A 24,283-nucleotide genomic window follows, 5' to 3' on the forward strand; every position below is an offset into this window, starting at 1 on the left:
CCCCCAATCACATTTTGAAGGAGCTCTTGTAGCGTAGTGGTTACGAATCGGGCTGTGAACCGCAAGGTCAGCAGTTCAAAAACTACCAGCGGTTCTGCGGGAGAAAGATGAGGCTTTCTGCTCCCGTAAAGATTTACAGCCTCGGAAACCCTGTGCAGGGTCACTATGAGTTGGAACCAACTCCATGGCACTTAACAACAACAACTATCACATTTTGAGTCTAGAAAGATCAAATCTTGATGATAAGAAACAGTAAACTTGGTGTGGCGCTGTAGGGTCAGCACTAGACTTCTAATCACAGGGTCAGCAGTTTAAACCCGGCACAGGGTGACTGTGAGTCACTTGACAACACTTAAGAACAAAAACAAAACTATTTCAGAGTATAATGTGAACAGTTCTTTCCTAGGCAGTTTCTTCTCTTTCATAGAAGATGTTGGTGATAAACTATGCAGCAGGACCTGGCTTCCCTGAGTCTGTGCTGAACCTGTGTGTGGTGTTGGGAGTCACCTCTCGTTTAGTAGCAATTGCAATCCATACGTTATTCTCTGTCAGCTCAGTTTGTATATTTTGTTTTCTTTTGTAACCACCCATTTTGACTATTTTCCCCCAAAGATAAATATTACTGTACTCAGAACATTAATTTCTACCAGTGGTTCCTTATTTTGGTAATAAAAACTCCAAACAAATTCACTGCCAGGGAGTCATTTCCCACTCATAGTGTCCCCTGTATAGGATTTCTGAGGCTTCTGGTGTGGCGCTGTGGATTAATGTGCCAGACTGCAAAGCCGTTTGAAATGCAAGGTTGGTGGTTCAAGCTCACCAGCTACTCCTTGGAAACCCTAGACAGGGTCGCTATGGGTCGGAATCGACTCAACGGCACTTGACAACAACAACAACAAATCTTTGGGAGCAGAAACCTCCATCTTTCTTCCAAGGAGCAACTGGTGGGTTCGAACTGCCAACTTTGAATTAGTAGTATAGCACTTATCCTACAATGCCACTAGAATGAATTTTTCTGTCTTATCTCTCTACAACACACTCTACACTAGTGGCATTCAAAATTTATTTTTGTTGCTTTTTTTTTTTTTTTTAACTCCAAAGTAAATGTAATGTAATATGAAGCACAAGTGTCACACACACACACATAAATTGGCGCTCTGGGTTAATGCGCACACACACACATAAATTGACACTGTGGTTTAGTGCGCTGGACTGCAAGTTCAGTTTGAGCCATGAAGTCAGCAGTTCAAGCTCACCTGCCACTCCTTGGAAACCCTGTACAAGGTTGCTTGCTGTGAGTCGGAACTGACTTTACGGCACTTACAGTGTATTCGTTTTTCCTATTTTGCTTTAGGTTTTGTAATATGATTTCTTAATGCACTGAGTCACATGCCACAGTTTGAAAAAAACATTGTTCAAAGATCCAGTTCTGGTTTACAGTGTTTTATTTGGGGTTTTACATATAAGGGACCAAACTAAAGGAATGGAAAACTTGAAAGAAAGGAGTGGCTGATGAGCTTGAACTGCTGAACTGGCAGTTCACACCAACTTTGAAGTCCAGCGCATTAACCCACAGCGCCACACCAGGACTCCAGTGATATTAAGCAGTAATAAACCAAGAGCGAATCAGTGCCCATCAAGTTGATTCTGACTCATGTTAACCTCATGTGTGTCATAGTAGAACTGTGTGCCAAATAATTTTCCATGGCCGTTTTTTTTGTTTGTTTGTTTTAAGGAACAAGATTTTCTTCCAAGGCACCTTAGGATGGACTCCCACTTGTGACCTTTCAGAGCACGTTAACCATTAACATTGCCTGGGGTAATCGCTCATTATTGAGAAAGTGGATTCACTTTTCCAAAAAGTCTCTTGTAATGTTTTTTGATCCTATGAATTATGCCCAGATTTTTTTTTTTTTCCACTAGAATTTTATGACATCATATATGTTTTGTCTTGCTCCATTTTTTGTTGTAAGGGAATTTGATCAGTTGAATCATGTGCTATTTTTAAGATTTTTCTACCACTTCAAATCTAATGATTTATACTATATTGGCATACTTATCTCCAGTGATTGATATTATTATCAGTGTATGATGAGAATGAAGAGAGCAGAGAATAAAAATTACAAGTTAATGTTTAATCAATAGAGATAACATGTAAAAAGCATTACGTTTGCTGTGTATAAAAACCAAACCCACTGTTGAGATGATTTTGACTCATAGATACCCTACAAGACAGAGTAGAACTGGCCCATAGTGTTTTAAATAATTATGGGAGCAGAGTACCTCATGTTTTTCCCAAAGAGCAACTGGTTATTGGTGGGTTCGAACCAATAACTAGTAGGTTAACAACCAATCACTTAGTGATTGCGCCACCAGGGTTCCTTTTGTGATGTATGACTAGTCAGTGGATTTATCATATAATTGTAACATTTGACTATTCTTTGCCTTGCCCTGACATTTTGTAGAATCCAAAATTAAAGAAATGGTTTCAAGGAAAGAATAAGTACTCTGAAATTATACTTCACTTACCGAACTGAGAATTAATTCATCAGGAAAGTCTTAGTATACAAACATTCCATCCTTCCAGAGGGAAATCTCTTAGAATTCTCTCACAGTTTAAGCCAAAGCACTCCTGATAGAATTAACTGCTAGTTGATCTTGTTGCCTCACCTTATATTAATTTTAAAAGAATACTGACTTTAGAATTTTGTCAGTAATGACTATGAAAACATTTTTATTTACTGGCTTATTTGATTATAAATACATTTTCCTTAAAGATCTCAGTGCTTGTCACTTAAGCTCAAGTGGAGTATTGTGGGTAGCACATAAATTATTGTTAATCATAAATCTTAGACTATATGACTCTGTATATCTTAAATTAATAAACCAATTGTCTCTTGTAATTTTCTATACTAAGGTGAAAACAAAAAAGTGCTCATATAAATTTTTATCAAAAGTAATCACAGTTTACTTAGTGAGCTCCTGATAGTTGTTGCAATTAGGGAAGTGCTTTGGCAAAATCAGAGGCTGTCTTCTAGTTACTAATTTCTTTTTTTACTGATTGCCCACAGAATGTAAAGCACTGTGCCTTGGTTATTTACAAGAGCGTGATTTCAAACTGCTAGTGTTGGCCCAGACAGTTGTTTTCCAGAAAACAACTGTCTGGCCGACTGATTGGAAGAGATCAATGTTTGTGCCCATTCCAAAGAGAGGTGACCCAACGGAATGCGGAAATCATCGGACAATCTCTTTGATATCTCAAGCGAGCAAAGTTTTGCTCAAGGTAATACAGAAACGGCTACAATCATACATTGACAGAGAACTTCCAGAGGTTCAAGCTGGATTCAGAAGAGGCCGAGGAACGAGAGATATCATTGCTGATGTCCGATGGATCTTGGCTGAAAGCAGAGAATATCAGAAGGATGTTTACCTGTGCTTTATTGACTACGCAAAGGCTTTCGATTGTGTGGATCATGACAAGCTATGGACAACATTGAGAAGTATGAGTATTCCAGAACACTTAATTGTACTTCTAAGAAATCTGTACCTAGACCAAGAAGCAGTTGTTTGAACAGAACATGGGAACACTGAATGTTTTAAAATTGGGAAAGGTGTGAGACAGGGTTGTATTCTTTCACCATACTTATTCAACCTGTATGCTGAGCAAATAATACGAGAGGCTGGATTCTATGAAGAAAAACGTGGCATCAGGATTGGAGGAAGACTCATTAACAACCTGCGATATGCAGATGATACAACCTTGATGCTGAAAGTGAAGAGGACTTGAAACATTTACTTATGAAGATTAAAGAACACAGCCTTTGGTATGGATTACATCTCAATGTCAAGAAAACAAAAATCCTCACCACTGGACCAATAAACAACATTCTTATCAATGGAGAAAAGATTGAAGTTGTCAAGGACTTCATTCTTCTTGGATCAACTATCAACACTCACGGAAGTAGCAGTCAAGAGATCAGACGACGTATTGCACTGGGCAAATCTGCTGCACAGGAACTTTTTAAAGTTTTGAAGAGCAGAGATGTCAGCTTGAGGACTAGGGTGCGCCTGACCCAGGCCATTGTGTTTTCAATAGCCTTATATGGATGCGAAAGCTGGACAGTGAATAAGGAGGATCGTAGAAGAATTGATGCCTTTGAGTTGTGGTGTTGGAGGAGAATACTGAAAGTGCCATGGACTGCCAAAAGAACCAATAGATCTGTTTTGGAAGAAGTGCAGCCAGAGTGCTCCTTGGAGGCCAGGATGGCTAAGCTTCGTCTCTCCTACTTTGGACATATTGTCTGGAAGAAACAATCGCTGGAGAAGGATGTCATGCTGGGTAGGGTGGAGGGTTGGAGAAAAAGAGGAAGACCCCCAACGAGATGGTTCAGCCAGGTGGCATCATTGATGGACTCAGGTGTGGCAGCGGTAGTGAGGTTGGCCCAGGATCGAACATTGTTTCGTTCTGCTGTGCATGGGGTCGCTATGAGTCGGTTCCGACTCGATGGCACCTGACAACAACAACAACAACAACAACAAGTGTTGGCCCATTGGTAGTCATGAATCAGTTTAGTGAGTCATGGAACAGCAGCATATTTTTTAAATCATTGGTAGAATAGAAACCATTTAGAGTGGCTGACATTTACAAGGGGCTTCAAATTGTTCATAGAAATGTGGAATGAAAAAAATAATGGAATTTTTGAACCCTCCAGGTAGTGAATGTACATACCATTTTGTGAAAATTTTGTTTCGTTTTATATAGCTATGTATATGTGTTGGATCATTATATGAATGTCTTTGTTGTTGTTGTTAAGTGCCGTCGAGTCAGTTCTGACCCATAGTGATCCTTTATTAGGTTTCTGTAGAGCGGCTGGTGAGTTTGAACTGCCAGCTTTGCAGTTCAAACTAACCTTGTGGTCTAGTGCTAATCCTACAGCACCACACTGGGACTCCATGTCTTACTTTGGACCACTATTAAATACACTACTAATAAGAGAGAAGAAGGTTAATGCATACTTTATTTTACAGCTTACTATATTGTTGTTGTTATGTACTGTGGAGTCAGTTCCAACTCATAGCGACCCTGCATAGTGTTTCCGAGCCTATAAATCTGTACGGGAGCAGAAATCCTCATCTTTCTCCCGTGGAACAGCTGGTAGTTTTGAATTGTTAGTATTTAAAAAATCATTTATTTAGACAAGAAAACAGTAAAGACAGGTTTGAGGTATACATAAGGGTTAGGAAATGACATATGGACTACATTATCCAATTGACTTCTCTAGGTTATAAGACCTGTGCGTCTCAGACTTCAGGGTACACAGCTATCACTTGGGCTGCTTGCTAAAATGCAAATTCTGGCTGCCCTTAGTGAGTGGTTCAGATACAGGATGGAGCTTAAGAGTCTGAATTTTTAATAAACTCCAAGGTGAATCTGATGTCGGAACTCTTCTGGCTTCAATTATTAAATCATTTGTCTTGGAGGAATATAGTATATTGGTTAATACAAATGCAAGTCCATCTCCCTCAGTCCAAATCTAAGTTCCTCTGTTTATAAACTCTATATCCTTAAAAAATTATTAAAAGTTATGTGTCTCACTCTCCCCATCAAGAAAATAGTATTCACCTTATATAGTTGATACAGAATTAGTTACAAACCTTGTCAGCTCAAAGTTCTAGGAAAGTATCATACTATATACTTTATTTTTAGAAAACTAAAAATCTTCAAAAATGTTTTGTCTTTGTGAATGTTTTTGTACCTCATAGTTTATTTACTTAAAATTTTCATTAGTACAGAAACACTTAAAAAATAATTAGGCTACTATAAGAATGTCAGAACTGAAAATAAACAAGTTTGACTTTATATTGAAGGAAACAAAAGCATCATAGGATTAAATTTTGGGTTTGTATAGTATTTTCTATGAATATATTGTTTTTCCTACTTATCAAATGAATAAATTCTTAATGTAGAAACTACAAAAGTGTAAAGAATTTAACAATTTTAAAATTCATTCCTTTTGCAGCTTCGAGATTGTATCCAAAAGACCTTGAATGAGTGGAGTTCCCAAATCAGCCCAGAATTGGTCAGAGTAAGTGAAATTCAAATGCAGAAATTATATAGGTCAAAAGAGAAGTGCACAGAAAATTCATTTTCTCAGTGTTGAGCCACTACCCAAACCCACGGATAGCGATGCTATAGGACAGAGTAGAACTGCTCCTGAGGGTGTCCCAGACTGTGAATCTTTAGGAAAGCAGACAACCTCCTCTTTCTTCCACAGAGCAGCTGGTGGGTTTGAACTGCTGACCTTGCAGTTAACAGCCCACTGCTTACCCATTGTGCTACCAGGGCTTCTTTCAGTTTGGGCAGGGAAGTCAAATTGTCATAAAACTGCCTGTGACTGATGTGAGGAGATGGCAATCTGACCAAATTGGCTCAAGCAGACAATAGAAAGGCTGGGTTCTCTAGGGTCAATGCTTCTAAGATTCTCTCTCTGCTTAATTCCCGTCACACTGTCCTCACCACCAGTGCTTTGTACTAGTTTATCTTTGATCTATTAGAACATTTTGGTTGGTAGACTGTTTTGGTAGACTATCACTCAATAGTAACAATCATTAGAAATTGTATTTTAAATGGCAGTGTACGATGAAAGATTGGAGAACTCTGTGTCTTTAAATGTTAGTATGTGGCTGTCATCATAAATGTCAACATACAAATCACCAGCCTGCAAACCACTTTAAAAGTACGGAAGAAGACATGTTAGAAACACTTATTCCCCTGGACATACTGCTAACTTTTAACTAGAGCTACTAGGCAGACATTGATGTATCTTGCCAATCTCTGTTTCTCTGAAATTAGTATGTACTCTATGCATGACTATGCATGACTTGTAAATATGCTAAATATGCCTTAAGAGTCATGGGAAAGGCTTCAGTGTTTACTTTGTTCTAATCTTGCAAACATGAGTTAATAGGTTTCTGACTCAATGTGCCACCATTTTATTATGACCCTCGTGAACTCTCCATTAAATATTTTAGAATGACCTTCATGTTTGTTTTTTTTTATTATGCTCCAAAAAATTATTTATTTATTTGTCTAAAATGATTTGTATTTAATGTAGAAAGTTTCTCACATGTCATTACCCAAGATAATAATATTAGTTTTCATTGGTTTCTTTTCTAAGTAAAATTATCTACATGATAATGGTTCTTGCTCCTTATATCTAGCTCCTTATATGCCCCACTGTTTTTTGTTGTTATTTTTCTTATTTTGATCCTCTATCCTTTTGAGTACCTGACTAAAACAAATCACTATTTTCCAGAAAATGGACACACACACAGCACTTTACCTTTATTTCAGGGCTTTACAAATTTGGTGAAGCCCAGCTACACCTCAGGTGAAGACCTCTGTTATCTTATGGGCTCCGTGCCTCTAAAGTGAAGAGCTTTATTCATGATAGAAAAATATAGTTAATCAGAAACATTGAATTTTGTACTTATTTTAAATATCATGTGTTTATTACAGGAGTTTCCAGATGTCTTAGAATGCACTGTATCACATGCACTAGAAAAGATAAATCCCGATGAAAGAGAAGAAATGAAAGTTTCTGGTAAAGTCCAGCCTTTACAGTTCATTTTGTATGCAGTGGAAGTGATACCATGAAGTTTGGGTAGACAGGGGAATAAGCCTTTCTCCACATCTAGTAACAAGTTGCGTAGTCACTAAGGGCAGGAAATAGAAATATTCCTTTTGACACTTAATTTCAATGTCAACTCTCAGAGGGAGTTGTTAAGTACCATCAATTTGGTTCCAACTCAGCGACCCTGTGTAGGGTTTCCAAGGAGCAGCTGGTGGGTTTGAATTGCAGACCTTATGATTCGCAGTGGAATCAGAATAGAACTGCAACTTGTGATCCCTTACAGCATTTTTGTTGTCAGACTTTTGTTGTTGTTGTTCGGTGCCATCGAATCCATACCGACTCATAGCAACCTTATGCACAGCAGAACGAAACACTTGCCCGGTCCTTGGCCAGCCTCACATGGTTGCCATGCTTGAGCCCATTGATGCTGCCATTTTGCCAATCCATCTCACTGGGGGTCTTCCTCTTTTTCTTTGACCCTCCACCTTACCAAACATAATATCCTTCTCCAGTGACTGGTCCCTCCTGACAATATGTCTGAAGTATGAAAGACGAAGTTTGGCCATCCTGGCCTCCGAGGAGCACTCTGGCTGCACTTCTTCCAAAATGGATCTATTGGTTCTTTTGGCAGCCCATGGCACTTTCAATATTCTCCTCCAACACTGTAACTCAAAAGCATCAATTCTTCTACAGTCTTCCTTAGAGTAACAGAAAGACTAAAGTAAAGAAAATGGAAAGGATAGATGGAAGGCTTAAGAGTAGTGTCCACCCAAAGCAAGCACAAGCACTTCTTCAAGATATTGATAACCAATGACTGAGGTCACATGCAAAGGTAGAAAGAAGGCTGGGTATAAATTGCATGGAGAAAAGTGAAAAAAAATGTTAACTGTTACAGAAATGTATTGCTGACTGCTCCAGTCCAGAAACTTTGTTAGATTGAAGAAACACAAAAATGAAAAGATGCACTGTCTTGCCTCAGTGCTATGTAGTCATTAAAACAACGTGAACTCTGCAGTTAGACTGACTAGCCCGAGTATGCAGATTACTAGCTGACATAATCTTGGGCTAACAGGTTATATGACCTCTCTGAACTTGTTTCTTCATTTATAAAATGGGGATGCATCTGTTTCACAGACTTCATTGTAAGTTGGACAAAATGCTGCAGGCAGAGAAAGGCACAGAAGGTGGTGGTGATGGTTGTTAGTATCACTACTGTGGTGTTCTGATTGTAGTTGTTACTATTTTATTGTTACTGTGAACAAGTATGTTGTTAAGAGAGGTCAGGTCGGTTCCACCTCATAGGCTGTTAACCCTTGCAGGAGCAGAAATCCTTATCTTCCCACAGCTGGTGGGCTTGAACCACCAACCCCGTGGTTTACAGTCTGTGCTTGTCTTATATAGCCACTACACTACTATTTTTTTTTTAAGTCTTGATTTGTGCCAGGTACTAGGAACTTTATGATTTTATTTTCTCATATCATTTTCAAAACAATCCTGCAGAGATTACACAGATAACACTAAAGAAGTTAAAAGTTGTTATATAGGTCGCTACTAAGTGGTTGAACCAGGAATGCCGGTTTGCTTCACTCCAAAGCCCAAAAAACAACATTCTGTTGTTGATTGCGGTTTACCTTCTAAGATCTCTTAGTTCTAGTAGACCTTAGTATTTTTTGATAAGCATCAAAATTCTCTTTATCTGAAAGCTGTCATCACTCTACATATCTAAAAATACTTCATCTTTCAGAGAGAGAAGGCCATTTCAGATAACACTAATTCATGTCTAGAAAAATAACCATTGGGAAAGAGGGTTAATGTGCTGGACTGAGAAGTCCGTAAGGTCAGTGGTTCAAGCTTACCAACCACTCCTCAGAAACCCTATATAGGATCACTATGAGTTGGAACCAGCTTGACAGCACTTAACAACAACACTGTTGTACCCAAAGTGGTGGCCTGGTCATCTGACACAGGTGTTTGGATGGTTTTTAAATATGGTCATGGTATGAGGAGAACAATGTTTTAGGAAGATTATCAATAGCATGTAAGAGACAAGTTTAAGAAATGTCATTCAGAGAAATTTTATCACATATGTTACATGCCAGGCACTTAGAGCAACGACACCACAGATAGAGGCAGAGATGAAGACATGGAAAGATAAAACAACTAAGGACTCCAGACTCATGGAAAGAGAAAGGCTGTGTGCTGGCGGCCAGGAGACAGGCTTGCAGAATGTGCTCTTTGGTTGTTTAAATGATTATATATTCCTGAGTGTTTTTGTATATATCCCTCCTCCCCAAAATAAAACAAAACAAAACACATGAATAGAAGCAAATACATTTGAATGATGATGAATGGAGGAGATTGTAATCATCCCAATGAAACGATGAGTGCAAAACTGATGTTATCCCATGTAAACCAGCACTCAATTCATAATTATAATTTTTTTTCAAGTATTTCTTTAGCCCTGTTTCTCTCTATTCTCCTTTCTGAATTTTAATTTTCTTGCTCTCTTACTTCCTATTTGTTGAGTTCATATTAGAACAGTGAGTTTATATCAAGTAAATGTGTAAATAAGTATATAAAGCCTCAATAGTAAATCTAGACAGCTACAGGCGGTTCCTGGGTTATGAATGCGATCCATTCCAAAATGTCCGTAAGCCAGATTTGTAGGTAAAATAGAATAGCTGCATACAATTCGTATTTAGCCTTCAATGCATAAAAAGGCTCGATTCCCTTTCAGCGATTTGAAAGTTACAGGTTCAGCAAGTGAAGGAGGGTGATTGTGATAAAGAATTTGTTGGGAATAGAGATTGGTTTAGTTCTAAAGTGAGGGCAAATTTATGTAAACGGCAAGTACTAGTTGTGTGTACGTAACCTGGGGATTTAATGGGTCCAGTTAAATGCCAGTTAATGTCCAGAACAGGTATATATTGTACCCACTAAATTGGCAAATATTTTAATAATAGCACTCTATATATACCTGGTGTGGTACTGTGGGTTAATGTGCCAGACTGCAAAGCTGTTTGAACTGCAAGGTTGGCAGTTCAAGCTCACCAGCTGCTCACCCTTATACAGGGTCACTATGGGTTGGAATCGACTTAATGGCACTTAACAACAACAATATTGTTAGAAGAGCATTCTTAACTGTTAGTGGCCTGGGAAACTGAAGCAAATTTTTTTATGAAGTAGAATAGTAAATAAAAGTGAACAAGATTCACAAAAGTGATCCTATCTTTTGATTTATAATCGTGTTCTTGATAATTTATCCTTGGAAAATGATTTGACATAAAATTGAACAAAAAGTTACCAAGATAAATTGCATCGTATGATAACAACAACAACAAACCCAGAGCTAACCTAAATGTTCAATTAGCAGAAAATCACTTAAGGTATATCCTATCAAAATTATAAGAGTAATGTCCAAACTTTAAAAATGAGTTATGTAAATATATTCCTTAAAAACATAGAATACACAAAACTTCAACAATTGCTTGGGTGATTTCTATAGTGAGTACATTAGTATTATAATAAAATATTAAAAGAACTAAATGCTACATAGAAATCTATTTTTTAAAGTTATTACATAAAATTAAATCAAAAGTAGAAAAAATTTTATACCTTGCCTTATAGATTATATGAATTGGAAGGCAATAAATAAAAATGAAAATGATTTTATTAGGAAGGTGGGCTTATTCGTTCTTATTTTTCAATTTTCTTCAAAATATAAATTGAATTGAATTTTTACATGTTTTAATTTATTGGATAAAGTATATATTCTGTTCCACTAAAAATTAATTTCATAAAATTTGCATGTCAAGTAATTTGTTCTTCATGTATGTAGCTGATCCCCTTAATTAATGGAAAATTAATATCTGCTTTTCTGTTTTGACAAACAGGTGCTTGTTGGCAACTAACATTGGAAATAAACTTTTATATCACAAAATAAAACAATCTGAAACTATTTGAATAAGAAGGAAAAATAGCCAACTATACAAAATCAAACGGCAACATTTGCCCAGGGACAAGCTCAGAAGTCAGGAAATGATAAGAAAGAAGGACAAATGGAAACTGTAAACATAGGAAGGAAGTGGGAATTGCAATCAGTGTCACAAAATACAATGTGAATTTTTAAGTGGAAACACAAGTTAAAAAATAAATGTTAGGATTTTAAAATGTTAATATTTGTGTCTTCTCCAATAGTTTATCTGGTTTTCATAGGCCTTTTTAAATTATAAGAGTAAGGAGAGTGTTATACAGCATTTTAGATATACCTAAAGTTTTTTTGTTTGGTTGTTTAAAATAATAAAGACAAATTCATTTCTTTAAAAACAAGCAGACAAAACAGTTGCACCACAAAAAGAAAGCAGATCTAAAATTCAGAGACAGGCCTATCTGGCTCTAAGCTTGCTGACTGTGAGGATTATGTTCTTTGTGTAATGCTTCTCTATGATATATGCAGTAATTTTTTCTCTTTCTCTTGTTAAAAAGATTTGTGTATTTCAAATGTTCTATTAGCCTGTTCATTCATTTGCTGACCATTTAATTAAAGATAAATTATCAATTAAGGGAAAACTAAATATAGTTCATTCAGGATTGTTTGTCATCTTAGTATTTTAGCCATATTCATGCATATACTTGGTAATTAAATGTGTTCCTATGTAGACTCAGTAATCAGTTTTGTTTTCTTTGTTATCCAGCTAAACTGTTCATTGTAGGATCAAACTCTTCATCATCAACTAGAAATGCAATTGACATGGGTAAGCCAATATTTAACTTTTTTCTTAGTACTCTACCTACTCTATCCATTCTCATCAAGTGGATTGCAACTCAGCAGCCCTATAGGGCAGAACAGAACTGTCTCACAGATTGAGATCTTTATGGGAGCAAACTGCCAAGGCGTTCAAACCTCTTTGGTTGGCAGTTGAGTGCTTAACCACTTAACCAGTTAATCACTGTAACACCAGGGCTCCTAGGCTCTTGAGTAGTGGACTCTTAAGTTATTATAGGTGTGTTAGTTATAACTTGTGACCAGATAAAAAAGACAATGAGCAAAACTGCAAAGACAGTGAAAAGACTGACAGATGCCAGACACTCAAGAAGAGGATGAAAGACAAATAAGTAGAGCAGAGACATTTTTAAGGCCGAGAATCTGTATGATGCCCTAATAGTGGATATACAACATACATTTGCCAAAACCTATGTAACTGTACAACACAGAGTGAACTCTAATGTAAACTTTGTCCTTTAGCCAATGTATCAACATTGGTTAATCGTTTGTATCAAATATTACCACATCAATGAAAGATGTTAATTATAGGGGAAAAATTAATCGAAAAAATGAAAATGATCCCATTTCACCTTTTAAGTTCTAGCCAAATTTCTTTTTTTAAAGTCTTATTTTCTTAAAGCTTTTATCAAATTATATTTAAATTATGTAGGATCCTATTTTGATACAAGAAACGTGTACAAAGTGTAGCATATAACTGTTAGGTATGTGTTTAGTGGTGCCCGCACTCCACAGTCATACTCCTAACCTTCCTCTTTAGTGCTGTAGATGAACTGCACCCTACCAAGAAAATGAAGCATTTTATGTTTGTTTTTAGCAGCTAGTTATGTTCTTATGATATTATAGCAATTCAAAAAAAATTTTTAACATACAGTATTTGTGTGGAGTCCTGGTGTGGCACTATAGAATAAAGCACTGAATCAAAAGGTCATTTAAACTGCAAGGTCAGTGGTTCAAATTCACCTGCTGCTCCTTGAAGACCCTATCGAGAGCTGCTGTGAGTCAGATGTGACTCCACAGCACTCAGCAACAACAAACTACACACACACACACACACACACACACACACAAAGTTAAATAATCAGTTTCTGAATCTAACTGGAGTGATTGATAATCATTTAAAATAAGCTCTTGATTTTTTTATAGCAGTTAAGAAATATACCTCTATAAATATAAATATAGACTCCTGGTGTGGTGTTGTCAGATAAGCACTGGACTGAAAACCACAAGGTCAGCAGTTCAAACCCACTAGCTGCTCCTCACAAACCCTATGCAGGGTTTCTATGAGTCAGAACTGACTCAGTGGCAATTAACAACTACAAATATAGATTGTTGTTGTTGTTGTTGTTAATGTGCCGTGGTCAGTTCCAACTCATAGCAACCCTGTACAGGGTTTCCGAGGCTGTAAATCTTTAGGGGAGCAGAAAGCCTCATCTTTCTCCCGCAGAACAGCTGGTAGTTTCAAACTACTGACCATGAGGATAGCAGCCTGATTCGTAACCACTACGCTACCAGAGCTCCCTCACAAATATAGATTAAGTCCCTAAATTTCATCTTTTTAGATTCTCAACTTTTTCTTTGTGGTGACTACCATTTAGAATTGTAGGTCAGAGTTCTTGTGTTCATTTATATGAGATACTGGTGAGCAAATAGAACTGGTGAAGAAAATTTTTGAAGATAAGGAAGCTGCCCCAAAATCCTGGAGAAAAAGGAAAAAAAAAATTAATAGAAAAAAATGAAAATGATCCCATTTCACCTTTAAAATAAAGTTCTAGCCTAATTTCTTCTGTTTTTAAGCCAATTTTCTTAAGGCTTTAGTCATACTATTTAAAATTAGGATCATATTTTGATACAAGGAATGTAAGAAGTATAGCACATTACAGGTAGGTGGTAGGCCGAATTTCCCCCTAGATAGAGAAGACTCTCATAGCTGTGGTTCCCCAGGAAGAAACAGGTCAAAGAACCCTACTTGTCTACTGCACAGAGCAAGTAGATGAATGGGTACATACACATTTTTAAACAATGGAAATGTTGTAACTGAGGGTAAAATTGTAAAACTGAATGAAACAATCTGTTGTATAGAAAACCAGTGGACAAAATGCAGGAGGATGCTTTGGGGACATTTGATGGGATAATTGGAGGACCACAGACACTTGTTGTTATTGTGTCATGAACTTTTATCCTTTTTGCATTTTCTTTCCCATCAGCTTGTTCAGTCCTTGGAGTTGCACACCTGGATTCTGTGATCATTGCTTCACCTCCTATTGAAGATGGCGTTAATCTTTCCTTGGAGCATTTGCAGCCTTACTGGGAAGAATTAGAAAACTTAGTTCAGAGCAAAAAGATTGTAGCTATCGGTACCTCTGATCTAGACAAAACACAGTTGGAGCAGCTGTACCAGTGGGCACAGGTAAAGGGCAGCCAGATCCTGAGAATTCTGGGAAAAGAGCTTGCCTCTACAGTTTTTCTGTGAGCAGCATGCACAGAGTAAACAGTCACTGTGGGTTGACTATTCCAAATGTTGTTGGACTTTGGAAATTGACTTTACCTGAAGTATTAGGTTTTGTTTTTGTTTTGTGCTTTAAAAAATATATGTGTAATTAATCCCATTTACAATGAGTGGCCAAACACACTAGAAAACGTGTGTTAAGCATTCATATTCAAGTGAATTGAGACTGTCCTTCAGTCCTCTTTGTTGTTGCTAAGTGCCATCAAGTCAGTTCTAACTCGTAGTGACCCTGTATAGGGTTTCTGAGGAGCAGCTGGTGGGTTTAAACCTCCAACCTTGTGGTTGTCAGTCAAGTGCTTATCCTATAGCACAACACCAGGACTCCTTCATTTTAATTTTACTTCAACTGATGACAAATTACCACTTTCTTTAGATATTACTAGGCCCTAGCCCTAATTTCCTAAGGGAATATCATACATAAATACTTTCCCGACTGTAACTTAAAGACTCAAGACTGAGTTCATACAAGCTGATGTGGAATAGGTGGAATGTGTTAATTATACCTACCCTCTGGTATAATAGCCTATAGAATTATCAGGGGATATGGTTGCCAGTATTACACCTTTACTTTCTACGTTTTTCTTTACTCCTTTTACTTTATCCCCAACCTTCTCCTTTTCTGAGCTTTCAGAATTTCTTATGAACAGGAAGATTCTAGAAAGTGTTCCCCCTTCTCCTTTGACTTGGTGATAAGCCATAGTGTGGCCAGAATACTGGAGAGACTTGGACGGTTTGGAACATACTTATGAGTTTTCCAGTACAGCTATGGGAAGTTATTTAATTCTTCTCTTCTTATAAATGTGCCAAAATAACACCATATTTTATAATAGTTTCATCTTAATGTACTTAAAGTACTGAAGTAGATATTTCCTCTGTAACTGGAGCCATCACATTTAGAAGCAACTTTGTTTTCCAAGGCAAGTATTAGATCGACACATTATTTCCAGTGGGACACTTTTTAAACAATGTAGTACTAAATTGGATTTTTCCCCAGGGTAGAGTGTTTTTGTTTTCTTTCTTTCTTTCTCTATTACCACTAACATGTGCTAGAAAAGCACACATTAATAAATATATTCATGTAAAAGTGTTTCATAAACTTTAAACTGTATAGATGTGATTTTTTCTTAAGTTCTAAAATTGAGTCCTTTTATTGCTTTTTTCCTCAGGTGAAATTCATATAATATAAACGTAACCATTTTAGAGTATACAATTCAGTACCATTGAATACATTCACAGTGCTATGCAACAAAATATTTTTACCACCCCCATATTGCTTTCTCTTGTTATATCAATTATCTCCCTCTGTAGGGATAAATCATGATTTTATTTTTACTTCTAGGTAAAGCCAAATAGTAACCAAGTTAATCTTGCTTCCTGCTGTGTGATGCCACCTGATTTGACTGCATTTGCTAAACAATTTGACATACAGCTCTTGACTCATAATGATCCAAAAGGTAAAACTGATGTTTTCATTTATTGTGATTGATCCTTTTGTCTGACAGAAAGTTACTTGTTATAATTTAATATTTAATTGTGTACAATGATAAATATTAAGTGGTTTTGGCTAGAACTATTCCTATAAGTTCAAACATATATGCCCTTATTTTTGCCTTTATATAATGAGGGAAAAAGTGAAAGGAAATTTTGCTGAGCATCCAGTCTGTTGAGGTGAATAGATACAGATAGTTCCTGACTTACTACATATTCAAGTTAGGATGAACCACACTTACCACCATCTATCGTGTATACGTGTGTGTGTGTGTGTGCACGCATCTTATAAATAGTAAAATGTGCTGCATAGTAAGTGTTAACAGCACATAATTTGTTGATGTTATCATTCTCAGATTAATGTTTCCAACCCCAGAAAACAAAGATACTTATAATAAAAGGAAATGATAATAAAAACGTACCCAAAAATGGAAAGGTACTCAGCTTGTGAACTGACTTACCATGGATCGGTCATTAGAACAGGACCCCATCCTGAGCTGGAGACTAACGGTACTAACCACACAGAGGAGATCTTTTAAGGCATTCCAAATAGCCACTGCTCGGAAACCCTATGCAGGGTCACTATGAGTTGTAACTGACTCGACTATCCCATAGACTTTCCAAGACTATAATCTTTACAGAAACAGCCTGCCAAGTCTTTATGCCACTGTGTGACAAATAAGTTTGAATTGCTGACCTTCTGGTTAGCAGCCAAGTACCTTAACCATTGCAATACCAGGGCTCCTTAACTAAAGAAAATAACTAGAAAAAGAAGCAGATAAAATTTTATTTGGAACTTAGTATTGTTATTGTTATTAAGTGCAGCAGAGTCAGTTCCGACTCATAGCAACCTGTGTAGGATTTCCAAGGAAAGAGGCTAGTGGGTTTGAACTGGTAACTTTGAGGTTAGCGGTCCAGTGTTTATCCTACCGCACCACACCAGGACTCTGGAAATTTTAAGCCATGTATACTCTGAACTTAGGATGATGATGTTGTTGTTAAGTGCCGTCTAGTCAGCTCTGACTCAGCAACCCTGTATAGGGTTTCCAAGAAGCAGCTAAGTGAGGGGACTAGGAAGAGAATGTTTAACATACAAAGATAAATGTTTCATAGAACCTATGTTACAGTTATGTGAAGAATGTCTTATGAAAGTTTAAAATCTCCATGATATTTAATATGTTGATGTTGGGGGGTTTTTTTGTTTTGTTTTTTCAATCACTCCCCTCCTGTTTACTACAAAACGTCTACCTTTACATTTCCAATCCTCACAATCAGTATAACAGTTATTCACTATTGTATCATAAGAGACCTATCCGCATCTCCTTTCATCAGCCCTGCCCAGACAGATTGCACACTACTAAGAGGAGAGTCTACCTTTCTCCATGCCCTCTGGATCTAGACTCCCTCTTGAAAGCCAGTCACTTCTTGCCTTTGTAGCCCCCCCCCCCATTTTGGGTAGCCAATGTCCAATTTTCCCATCCCTGTCTACTCTGTATGGAAAGGGGGGTGGGTCATAGCAAGCTTTTGTAGGATTTCCGAGGAGGGACTGGTGAGTTTGAACCACCAACCTTGCATTATCCTGCAGCACTACACCAGAGTCTAGTATAATAAATGTTATTTAGTGCCTTTGAGTTGGTTCTGACTCATAGGGTTACCAAGGAGCCGCTGTCATATTTCACAGATGATTCTGGGAGAAAAAACATTCAGCGTTTACTTCCATGTCTAAAAAGATAATCACATGAGATTGATTGTTCTGATTTAATTTGTTAATTTCTAAACCTATCAAGATGGATAGTCTATCAAGAGTTCATGCCATTTATTTAGCAATCTGATTGCTTCTCATTTTTTCATGTATTGTAATACTAGGAGAAAGAGAACTGTTCTTTGAATGTTGGGCATCATGCAAATGCCCCACAGCAGCTGACACTAAGTATTGTGTTGATGAGGCATTAGAGCCTCCAAGTTTACAAAACCAGCCAAAATCATCCACTGGCAGAGGGTGGCAGAGTATGAATTTGACCTAGGTTTCTGACTGAATTGGGGATCTTTTGCCGCTCTCCTGTACTGCCCTTCTCTTTTGACAAGTTAGTGTTACAGGATTTCAATCTGAAAGCTTTATTATTTTCTTACCTTTTTTCATTTCATGACTAGACTAGGAGATGGTGACATTTGTTCCCCTACCACCAAAAGAACTTTTCCAAGTAAATAAACAGATTCTTAAAAGTCATTTTAGTGAGAATCTAGCAGAATTGTAATAATTGGTTTTTCCGAAACAGAAACCATTTAAATGTTTACTTTCCATTGGTTGGTAGATAATATGTCATGTATTTGGTTAATTTGGGGGTGGGGGGGCATTTATAGCAGTGACTGTGAATAACAGTATTCCCTTATGCTCCACATGCAAAAGTTTGATCCTTTTTCCAGAGGAAAGGAAGTAGAAAAAGACTAAGGTGTCTAATATTTTATTTCCATGAACCTAAATGCTGGAATTTAGATTGCTGTTATTGTTGTTAAGTGCCTTCAAGTCGGTTCCAACCCACAACAACCCAGTATAGGGTTTCCAAGGAGCAGCTGGTGAGCTTGAACCGATGAACTTGTGGTTCAAACTGACCTTGCAGTCCAGTGCATTAACCCACAGCGCCACACCAGGACTCAAAAATTTAGATTATCTACCAATAAATCATTGTTTTGGCAAAATGTGTTTCATATGTATATGAAGAAAGAGATTTAATTATTTTTCCTAAAGCCTTCCCTTAGAATGTATAGACTGACCTTCAGTGTACCATTGGCAAGTCTTCAGACACTTTGATCCTTAGTGAATTTGTTCTCTTAAAAGATGTTGGTGTGTTAAAGAGTTAAAATAGCTGAGTTACTAGTAAAGTTAATGAATAAAATAGTTCCCTGACTTGTGTCAGATTTCTTAAGCACTTGAGTTGTAAAACACTTAAGCATAGAATTTTGTTTATAAATCTCTGGAGGCATACCCCTGTTGTAAAATTACCCTTATTCCTCAGAAGGGTTTGTTTTCCATTACTCTTCATCCTAGAAGTGGTAGTGACAGTTTAACTATATTCAGGGTGTTGGTAGTGGCTGTGTGCCGTGGAGTCTATTCCGACTCATAGCGACCCTGTACAGGGTTTCTGAGGCTGTAAATCTTTATGGGAGCAGAAAGCCTCATCTTTCTCCCGCGGAACAGCTGGTAGTTTCGTACTGATGTCCCTAAGGTTCGCAGCCTGATTCATAACCACTACGCTACCAGAGCTCCTTAGAAGTAGGTAAACTTCCCTTTTTCATTTGCCTTCCCCCTTCCCCTACGCCCACTAAATCTAATCTGTATTATGCCTCATTCCCTCAGTCTCTGCTTCTCTATTAGACAGTCTGGTAAACAAATCCATAGTAATGTTACTTTGCCAAGGAAATTTTGCATATATTATGAAACTATCATTTACTAGCTGTGTAGCCTAACCTGTCTGCCTTGTTTCCTCTATAACAGGGAACAAGAGTACCATCTATCACATAGGGTTAGCCTGTGGAATAAATGAATTACTACATGGAATGTACTCAGCAAAGTACCTGGCACATGGTACTAGCTAACACTTACTGAGAGTTTACTGTTAATGCTAGTCAGGTATCACAGCAGGTCATCTGGGGTAGGAGGGCCCTTTACAACCCAAACTATATTTCATCTGACAATGAACAGCCCTGTAAGAGTAGAACTGTCTCATAGAGTTTCAAGATTATAAACCTTTAGGGAAGCAGACTGCTACATCTTTCTCCCATGAACAGCTGGTAGGTTAAAAACATCAACTTTTTCGGTTAGTAGTTGAGCACTTCAGCCACTGTGCCACCAGGACTCCTGGTGGCCCCTCTGTTGTTCTTGTTAGGTGCCATCCAGTTGGTACCAATTCTTAGTGACATTATGCACAACAGAATGAAACACTGCCAAGTCCTGGGCCAACCTCACAGCCGTTGCTACACCTGAGCCCATTGCTGCTGCCACTTGGCCAATCCATCTCATTGGGAGTATTCCTCTTTCTCTCTGACCCTCCACCTCACCAAACATGATATGCTTATCCAGTGACTGGTCCCTCCTGACAATATGTCTGAAGTATGAGAGACAAGTCTGGTCATCCTGGCCTCCACGGAGCACTCGTGACTGTACTTCCGACACACATTTGTTCTTTTGATAGTCCATGGTACTTTTAATAATTTCTCCTCCAACACCATAACTCAAATGCATGAATTCTGTGGTCTTCCTTACTCACTGTCCAACTGTCACATGCATATGAGGTTATAGAAAATAGCATAATACTTTAGTCCTAAAACTGACATCTTTGCTCTTCGGCACTTTAAAGAGGTCTTAGCAGATTTGCCTAAGGCAATACATAGTTTGTCTTCTTAACTGTTGTTCCCCTGAGTGTTGATGGTTGATCCGAGCAAAATGAAGTCTTTGACAACTTCAATCTTTTCTTAATTTATCATGATGTTATTTATTGCTCCACTGATGAGGATTTTTGTTAGCTTTACATTGAAATGCAACCCATACCAAAGGCTATGGTCTTTGATCTTCACCAGTAAGTCTTTTAAGTCCTCTTCACTTTCAGCAAGCAAGGTTGTATCATCTGTATATCGCAGGTTGTTAATGAGACTTCTTCCAATCCTGACAGCATGTTTTTCTTCATATAATCCAGCTTCTCGGGTTATTTGCTCAGCATACAGATCAAGTTAAGTATGGTGAAAGAATACAAACAACCCTGCCGCACAACATCCCTAATTTTAAACCATTCAGTGTTCCCTTGTTCTGTTAAAACAACTGCCTCTTGGTCAATATACAGGTTCCTCATGAGCACAATTAAGTGTTCCGGAACACTCATACTTCACAGTGTTGTCCATAGGTTGTCATGATCCACACAATCAAAACCCTTCGCGTAGTCAGTAAAGTACAGGTAAACATCTTTTTGGTATTCTTTGCTTATTCTCTTTTAGTAAAACTTCACTCCCATGGGCTGTCAGTGACATTGTCTGATGGTTTCCACCTTTCATTGGGCCACCTCTCTTTATAATGGACACAAATATGGATCTCTTCCAGTCAGTTGGCCAGGTAGTTGTATTCCAAATTTCTTGGCATAAATGAGTGAGTGCCTCAAGTGCCATATTAGTTTGTTGAAAGATTTCAATTTATTCATCTATTCCCAGTGCCTTGTCATTGCCAATGCCTTCAATGCACCTTGGACTTCTTCCTTCAGGATCATTGTTTCTTGATCATATGCTAACTCTTGAAATGGTTTAGCATTGACCATTTCTTTTTGGTACAGTGACTCTGAGTATTCCTTCCATCTTCTTTCGATGCTGTCTGCATTATTTAATATTTTGCCCATAGAATTCTTCAATGCCACAAGTTGAGGTTTGGATTTTTTCTTTAGTTCACTCAACTTCAGAAATGCAGAGTGAGTTCTTCCCTTTTGGTTTTCTAACTCCAGGTCTTTGCACATAATATTTGACTTTGTCTTCTTGAGCTGACCTTTGAAATTTTCTGTTCTGCTCTTGTACACCTCACTTCTTCCTCAAGTCTTCAGGCTGGAGAGCAAGTTTCAGAGTGTCTTTTGACATCTATTTTGGTCTTTTCTTTCTTTCTTGTCTTCTTAATGACCTTTTGCTTTATTCCTGAGTGATGTTCTTGATGTCATCCCACAACTCTTCTGGATAATCTCTAAATTCGGGTAGGATATATTCAAGGTCATATTTTGGCTCTCATGGACTTTTTCATTTTCTTCAGTTTCAACCTGAATTAGCATATGAACAATTGATGGTCTGTTCAACAGTCTGCCCCTGACCTTGTTTTGGCTGATGATATGGAGCTTTTTTACTGTCTCTTTCCACAGATGAAGTCAGTTTGATTTCTGTGTATTCCATCTGGTAAGGTCAATGTGTATAGTCATCTTGTATGTTTCTTAAAAAGTATTTGTAATATAAAAGTCATTGATCTTGCAAAATTCCATCCTGAGCTCTCCAGCATTGTTTTAGCACCTAGGCCATATTTTCCAACTACTAAATCTTCTTTGTTTCCAACCTTTGTATTCCAGTCACCAGTAATTATCAGTACGTCTTGATTCTATTTTTTATCCATTTCAGACTGAAAAAGTTGAAAGAATTCTTCAATTTTATCATCACTGGCTTTAGTGGTTGGTGCGTAAATTTGAATAATAGTTGTATTGACTAGTCTTTCTTATAGGTGTATGCATATTATCCTATCACAGACAGCGTTGTACTTCTTGACAGATCTTGAAATGTTCTTTTTGATGATGACTGTGATGTCATTCCTCTTCAATTTGTCATTCCGGAATAGTAAACCATGTAATTGTCAGATTCAGAATGGCCATTGCCAGTCTATTTTAGCTCACTGATGCCTAGAATATTGATGTTTATGTGTTCCACTCATTTTATACAATTTCAAATTTCCCTAGATTCATACTTAGTACATTCCATATTCCAATTATTAATGGATGTTTAAGGCTGTTTCTCTTCAATTTGAGTTGTGCCCCATCAGCAAATGAAGGTCCCAAGGGCTGTACTCCATTCACATCATCACAGTCAGCTCTACTCTGAGGAGGCAGCTCTTCCCCAGTCACATTTTGTGTGTCTTCCAACCTGATGAGCTCATCTTTCAGCAGTATATCTGACAGTTTTCTGGTGCTCTTCATCATGTTTCAATTATTCAATAATCTGGTGCTGACAGTGTTCCACTGTTATTCATAAGGTTTCCAGTGACTTAATATTGGAAGTAGTCCATCTCTCCTTCTTCCTAGTCTGTCTTCATCTGGAAGCTCAGCTGAAACCTGTCCACCATGGGTGACCCTGCTGGTATCTAAACACTCATGGCATAGCTTCCAGAATCACAGCAGCACCATAAGCCACCACAGTACGACAGATTGACAGATGAGTGGTGGCCCATGGTGCTTACTCCCAACAAACAGACTCTTTCAACACTCTCAAATCCTACTGTCTAGGTGGTTACTTAATTCTTCTCTGTGTATGGTTGGTTCTGATTACAGTGTAATCTTTCCAAATCAGACAAATGCCAACCCTCATGGAATTGTTAACAGGAAGAGACAGACAACAAAATATATGTTAAATTTGATGTGTTAGTATAGAATAGTTGAAGAAGAAGAGAGTGCCCAATGAACAGTTACTGATTGATACGGGCAGTCAGGGAGGCCTTTCTGCAAAAAGAGCACGCATAGAGACCCAAAAGGTGAAAGGAAGTGAGCCATGACGTACCTGGGAGGAGGGAGCAGTCCTTTGAAAGGCATAGAAGCCTGAGTGTGCTGGAGGCCATCAGGATACAGCCAGGTCAGTGAGGGTGGAATGAAGGGAGTGAAGTGGGAAGTAACAGACAACGCTTGGGAATAGACACATGGAGTGAGAACTACTGATTTCATCAGAGAAATGCAAACTAAAAGATAGGGTAACATTATTAACTACTGGTAGAAGTGCAAAGTACTATTCTGCAAAGCAACTTGCAGTGTACTACTGTGTATCAAACTTTAACAATGAACTTTGTCCCTATAATTCCATATCCAAATATGCATCTTAAGGATTTTCATCATAGCATTATTCTTTTTAGCAAAATATAGGAACCATAAATTTATTGACCAGAAATAAAGAAACGTATAGTATTTGGGGAATTATTAAATTGATGTTTTCACACAATATTTAATTATATGGAAAGATACTCTTTTTTTTTATTTAAGATTTTAGGGTTTATTAATCCTGTGGTGAAAAATCCACAGTCATCACAGAATCTTTATTCCTTCTTTTTACCAGCACCAACGTTGACCTTTGCAATCCCCCTGACTTTCTTCATTCTGT

General features: G+C 37.7%; 1 protein-coding gene across 2 annotated transcripts in view; it reads left to right on the forward strand.

Moving 5' to 3' along the window:
- The window catches only part of GCLM (glutamate-cysteine ligase, modifier subunit), a 30,332-nt gene that overhangs the window by 1,887 nt on the left and 4,162 nt on the right, over positions 1 to 24,283 (forward strand). The window contains exons 2-6 of one of the 2 annotated variants that reach the window (XM_006830948.1): positions 6,021 to 6,086; positions 7,520 to 7,604; positions 12,329 to 12,388; positions 14,625 to 14,827; positions 16,266 to 16,380. In XM_006830948.1, the coding sequence (XP_006831011.1) occupies positions 6,021 to 6,086; positions 7,520 to 7,604; positions 12,329 to 12,388; positions 14,625 to 14,827; positions 16,266 to 16,380 (529 nt within the window). The remainder of the gene's footprint in view (positions 1 to 6,020; positions 6,087 to 7,519; positions 7,605 to 12,328; positions 12,389 to 14,624; positions 14,828 to 16,265; positions 16,381 to 24,283) is intronic. The other variant, XM_006830949.1, reaches the window with a different exon arrangement.

The sequence above is a fragment of the Chrysochloris asiatica genome, unplaced genomic scaffold, assembly GCF_000296735.1.
Source record: "Chrysochloris asiatica unplaced genomic scaffold, ChrAsi1.0 scaffold00002, whole genome shotgun sequence".
Classification (NCBI taxonomy): Eukaryota; Metazoa; Chordata; class Mammalia; order Afrosoricida; family Chrysochloridae; genus Chrysochloris; species Chrysochloris asiatica.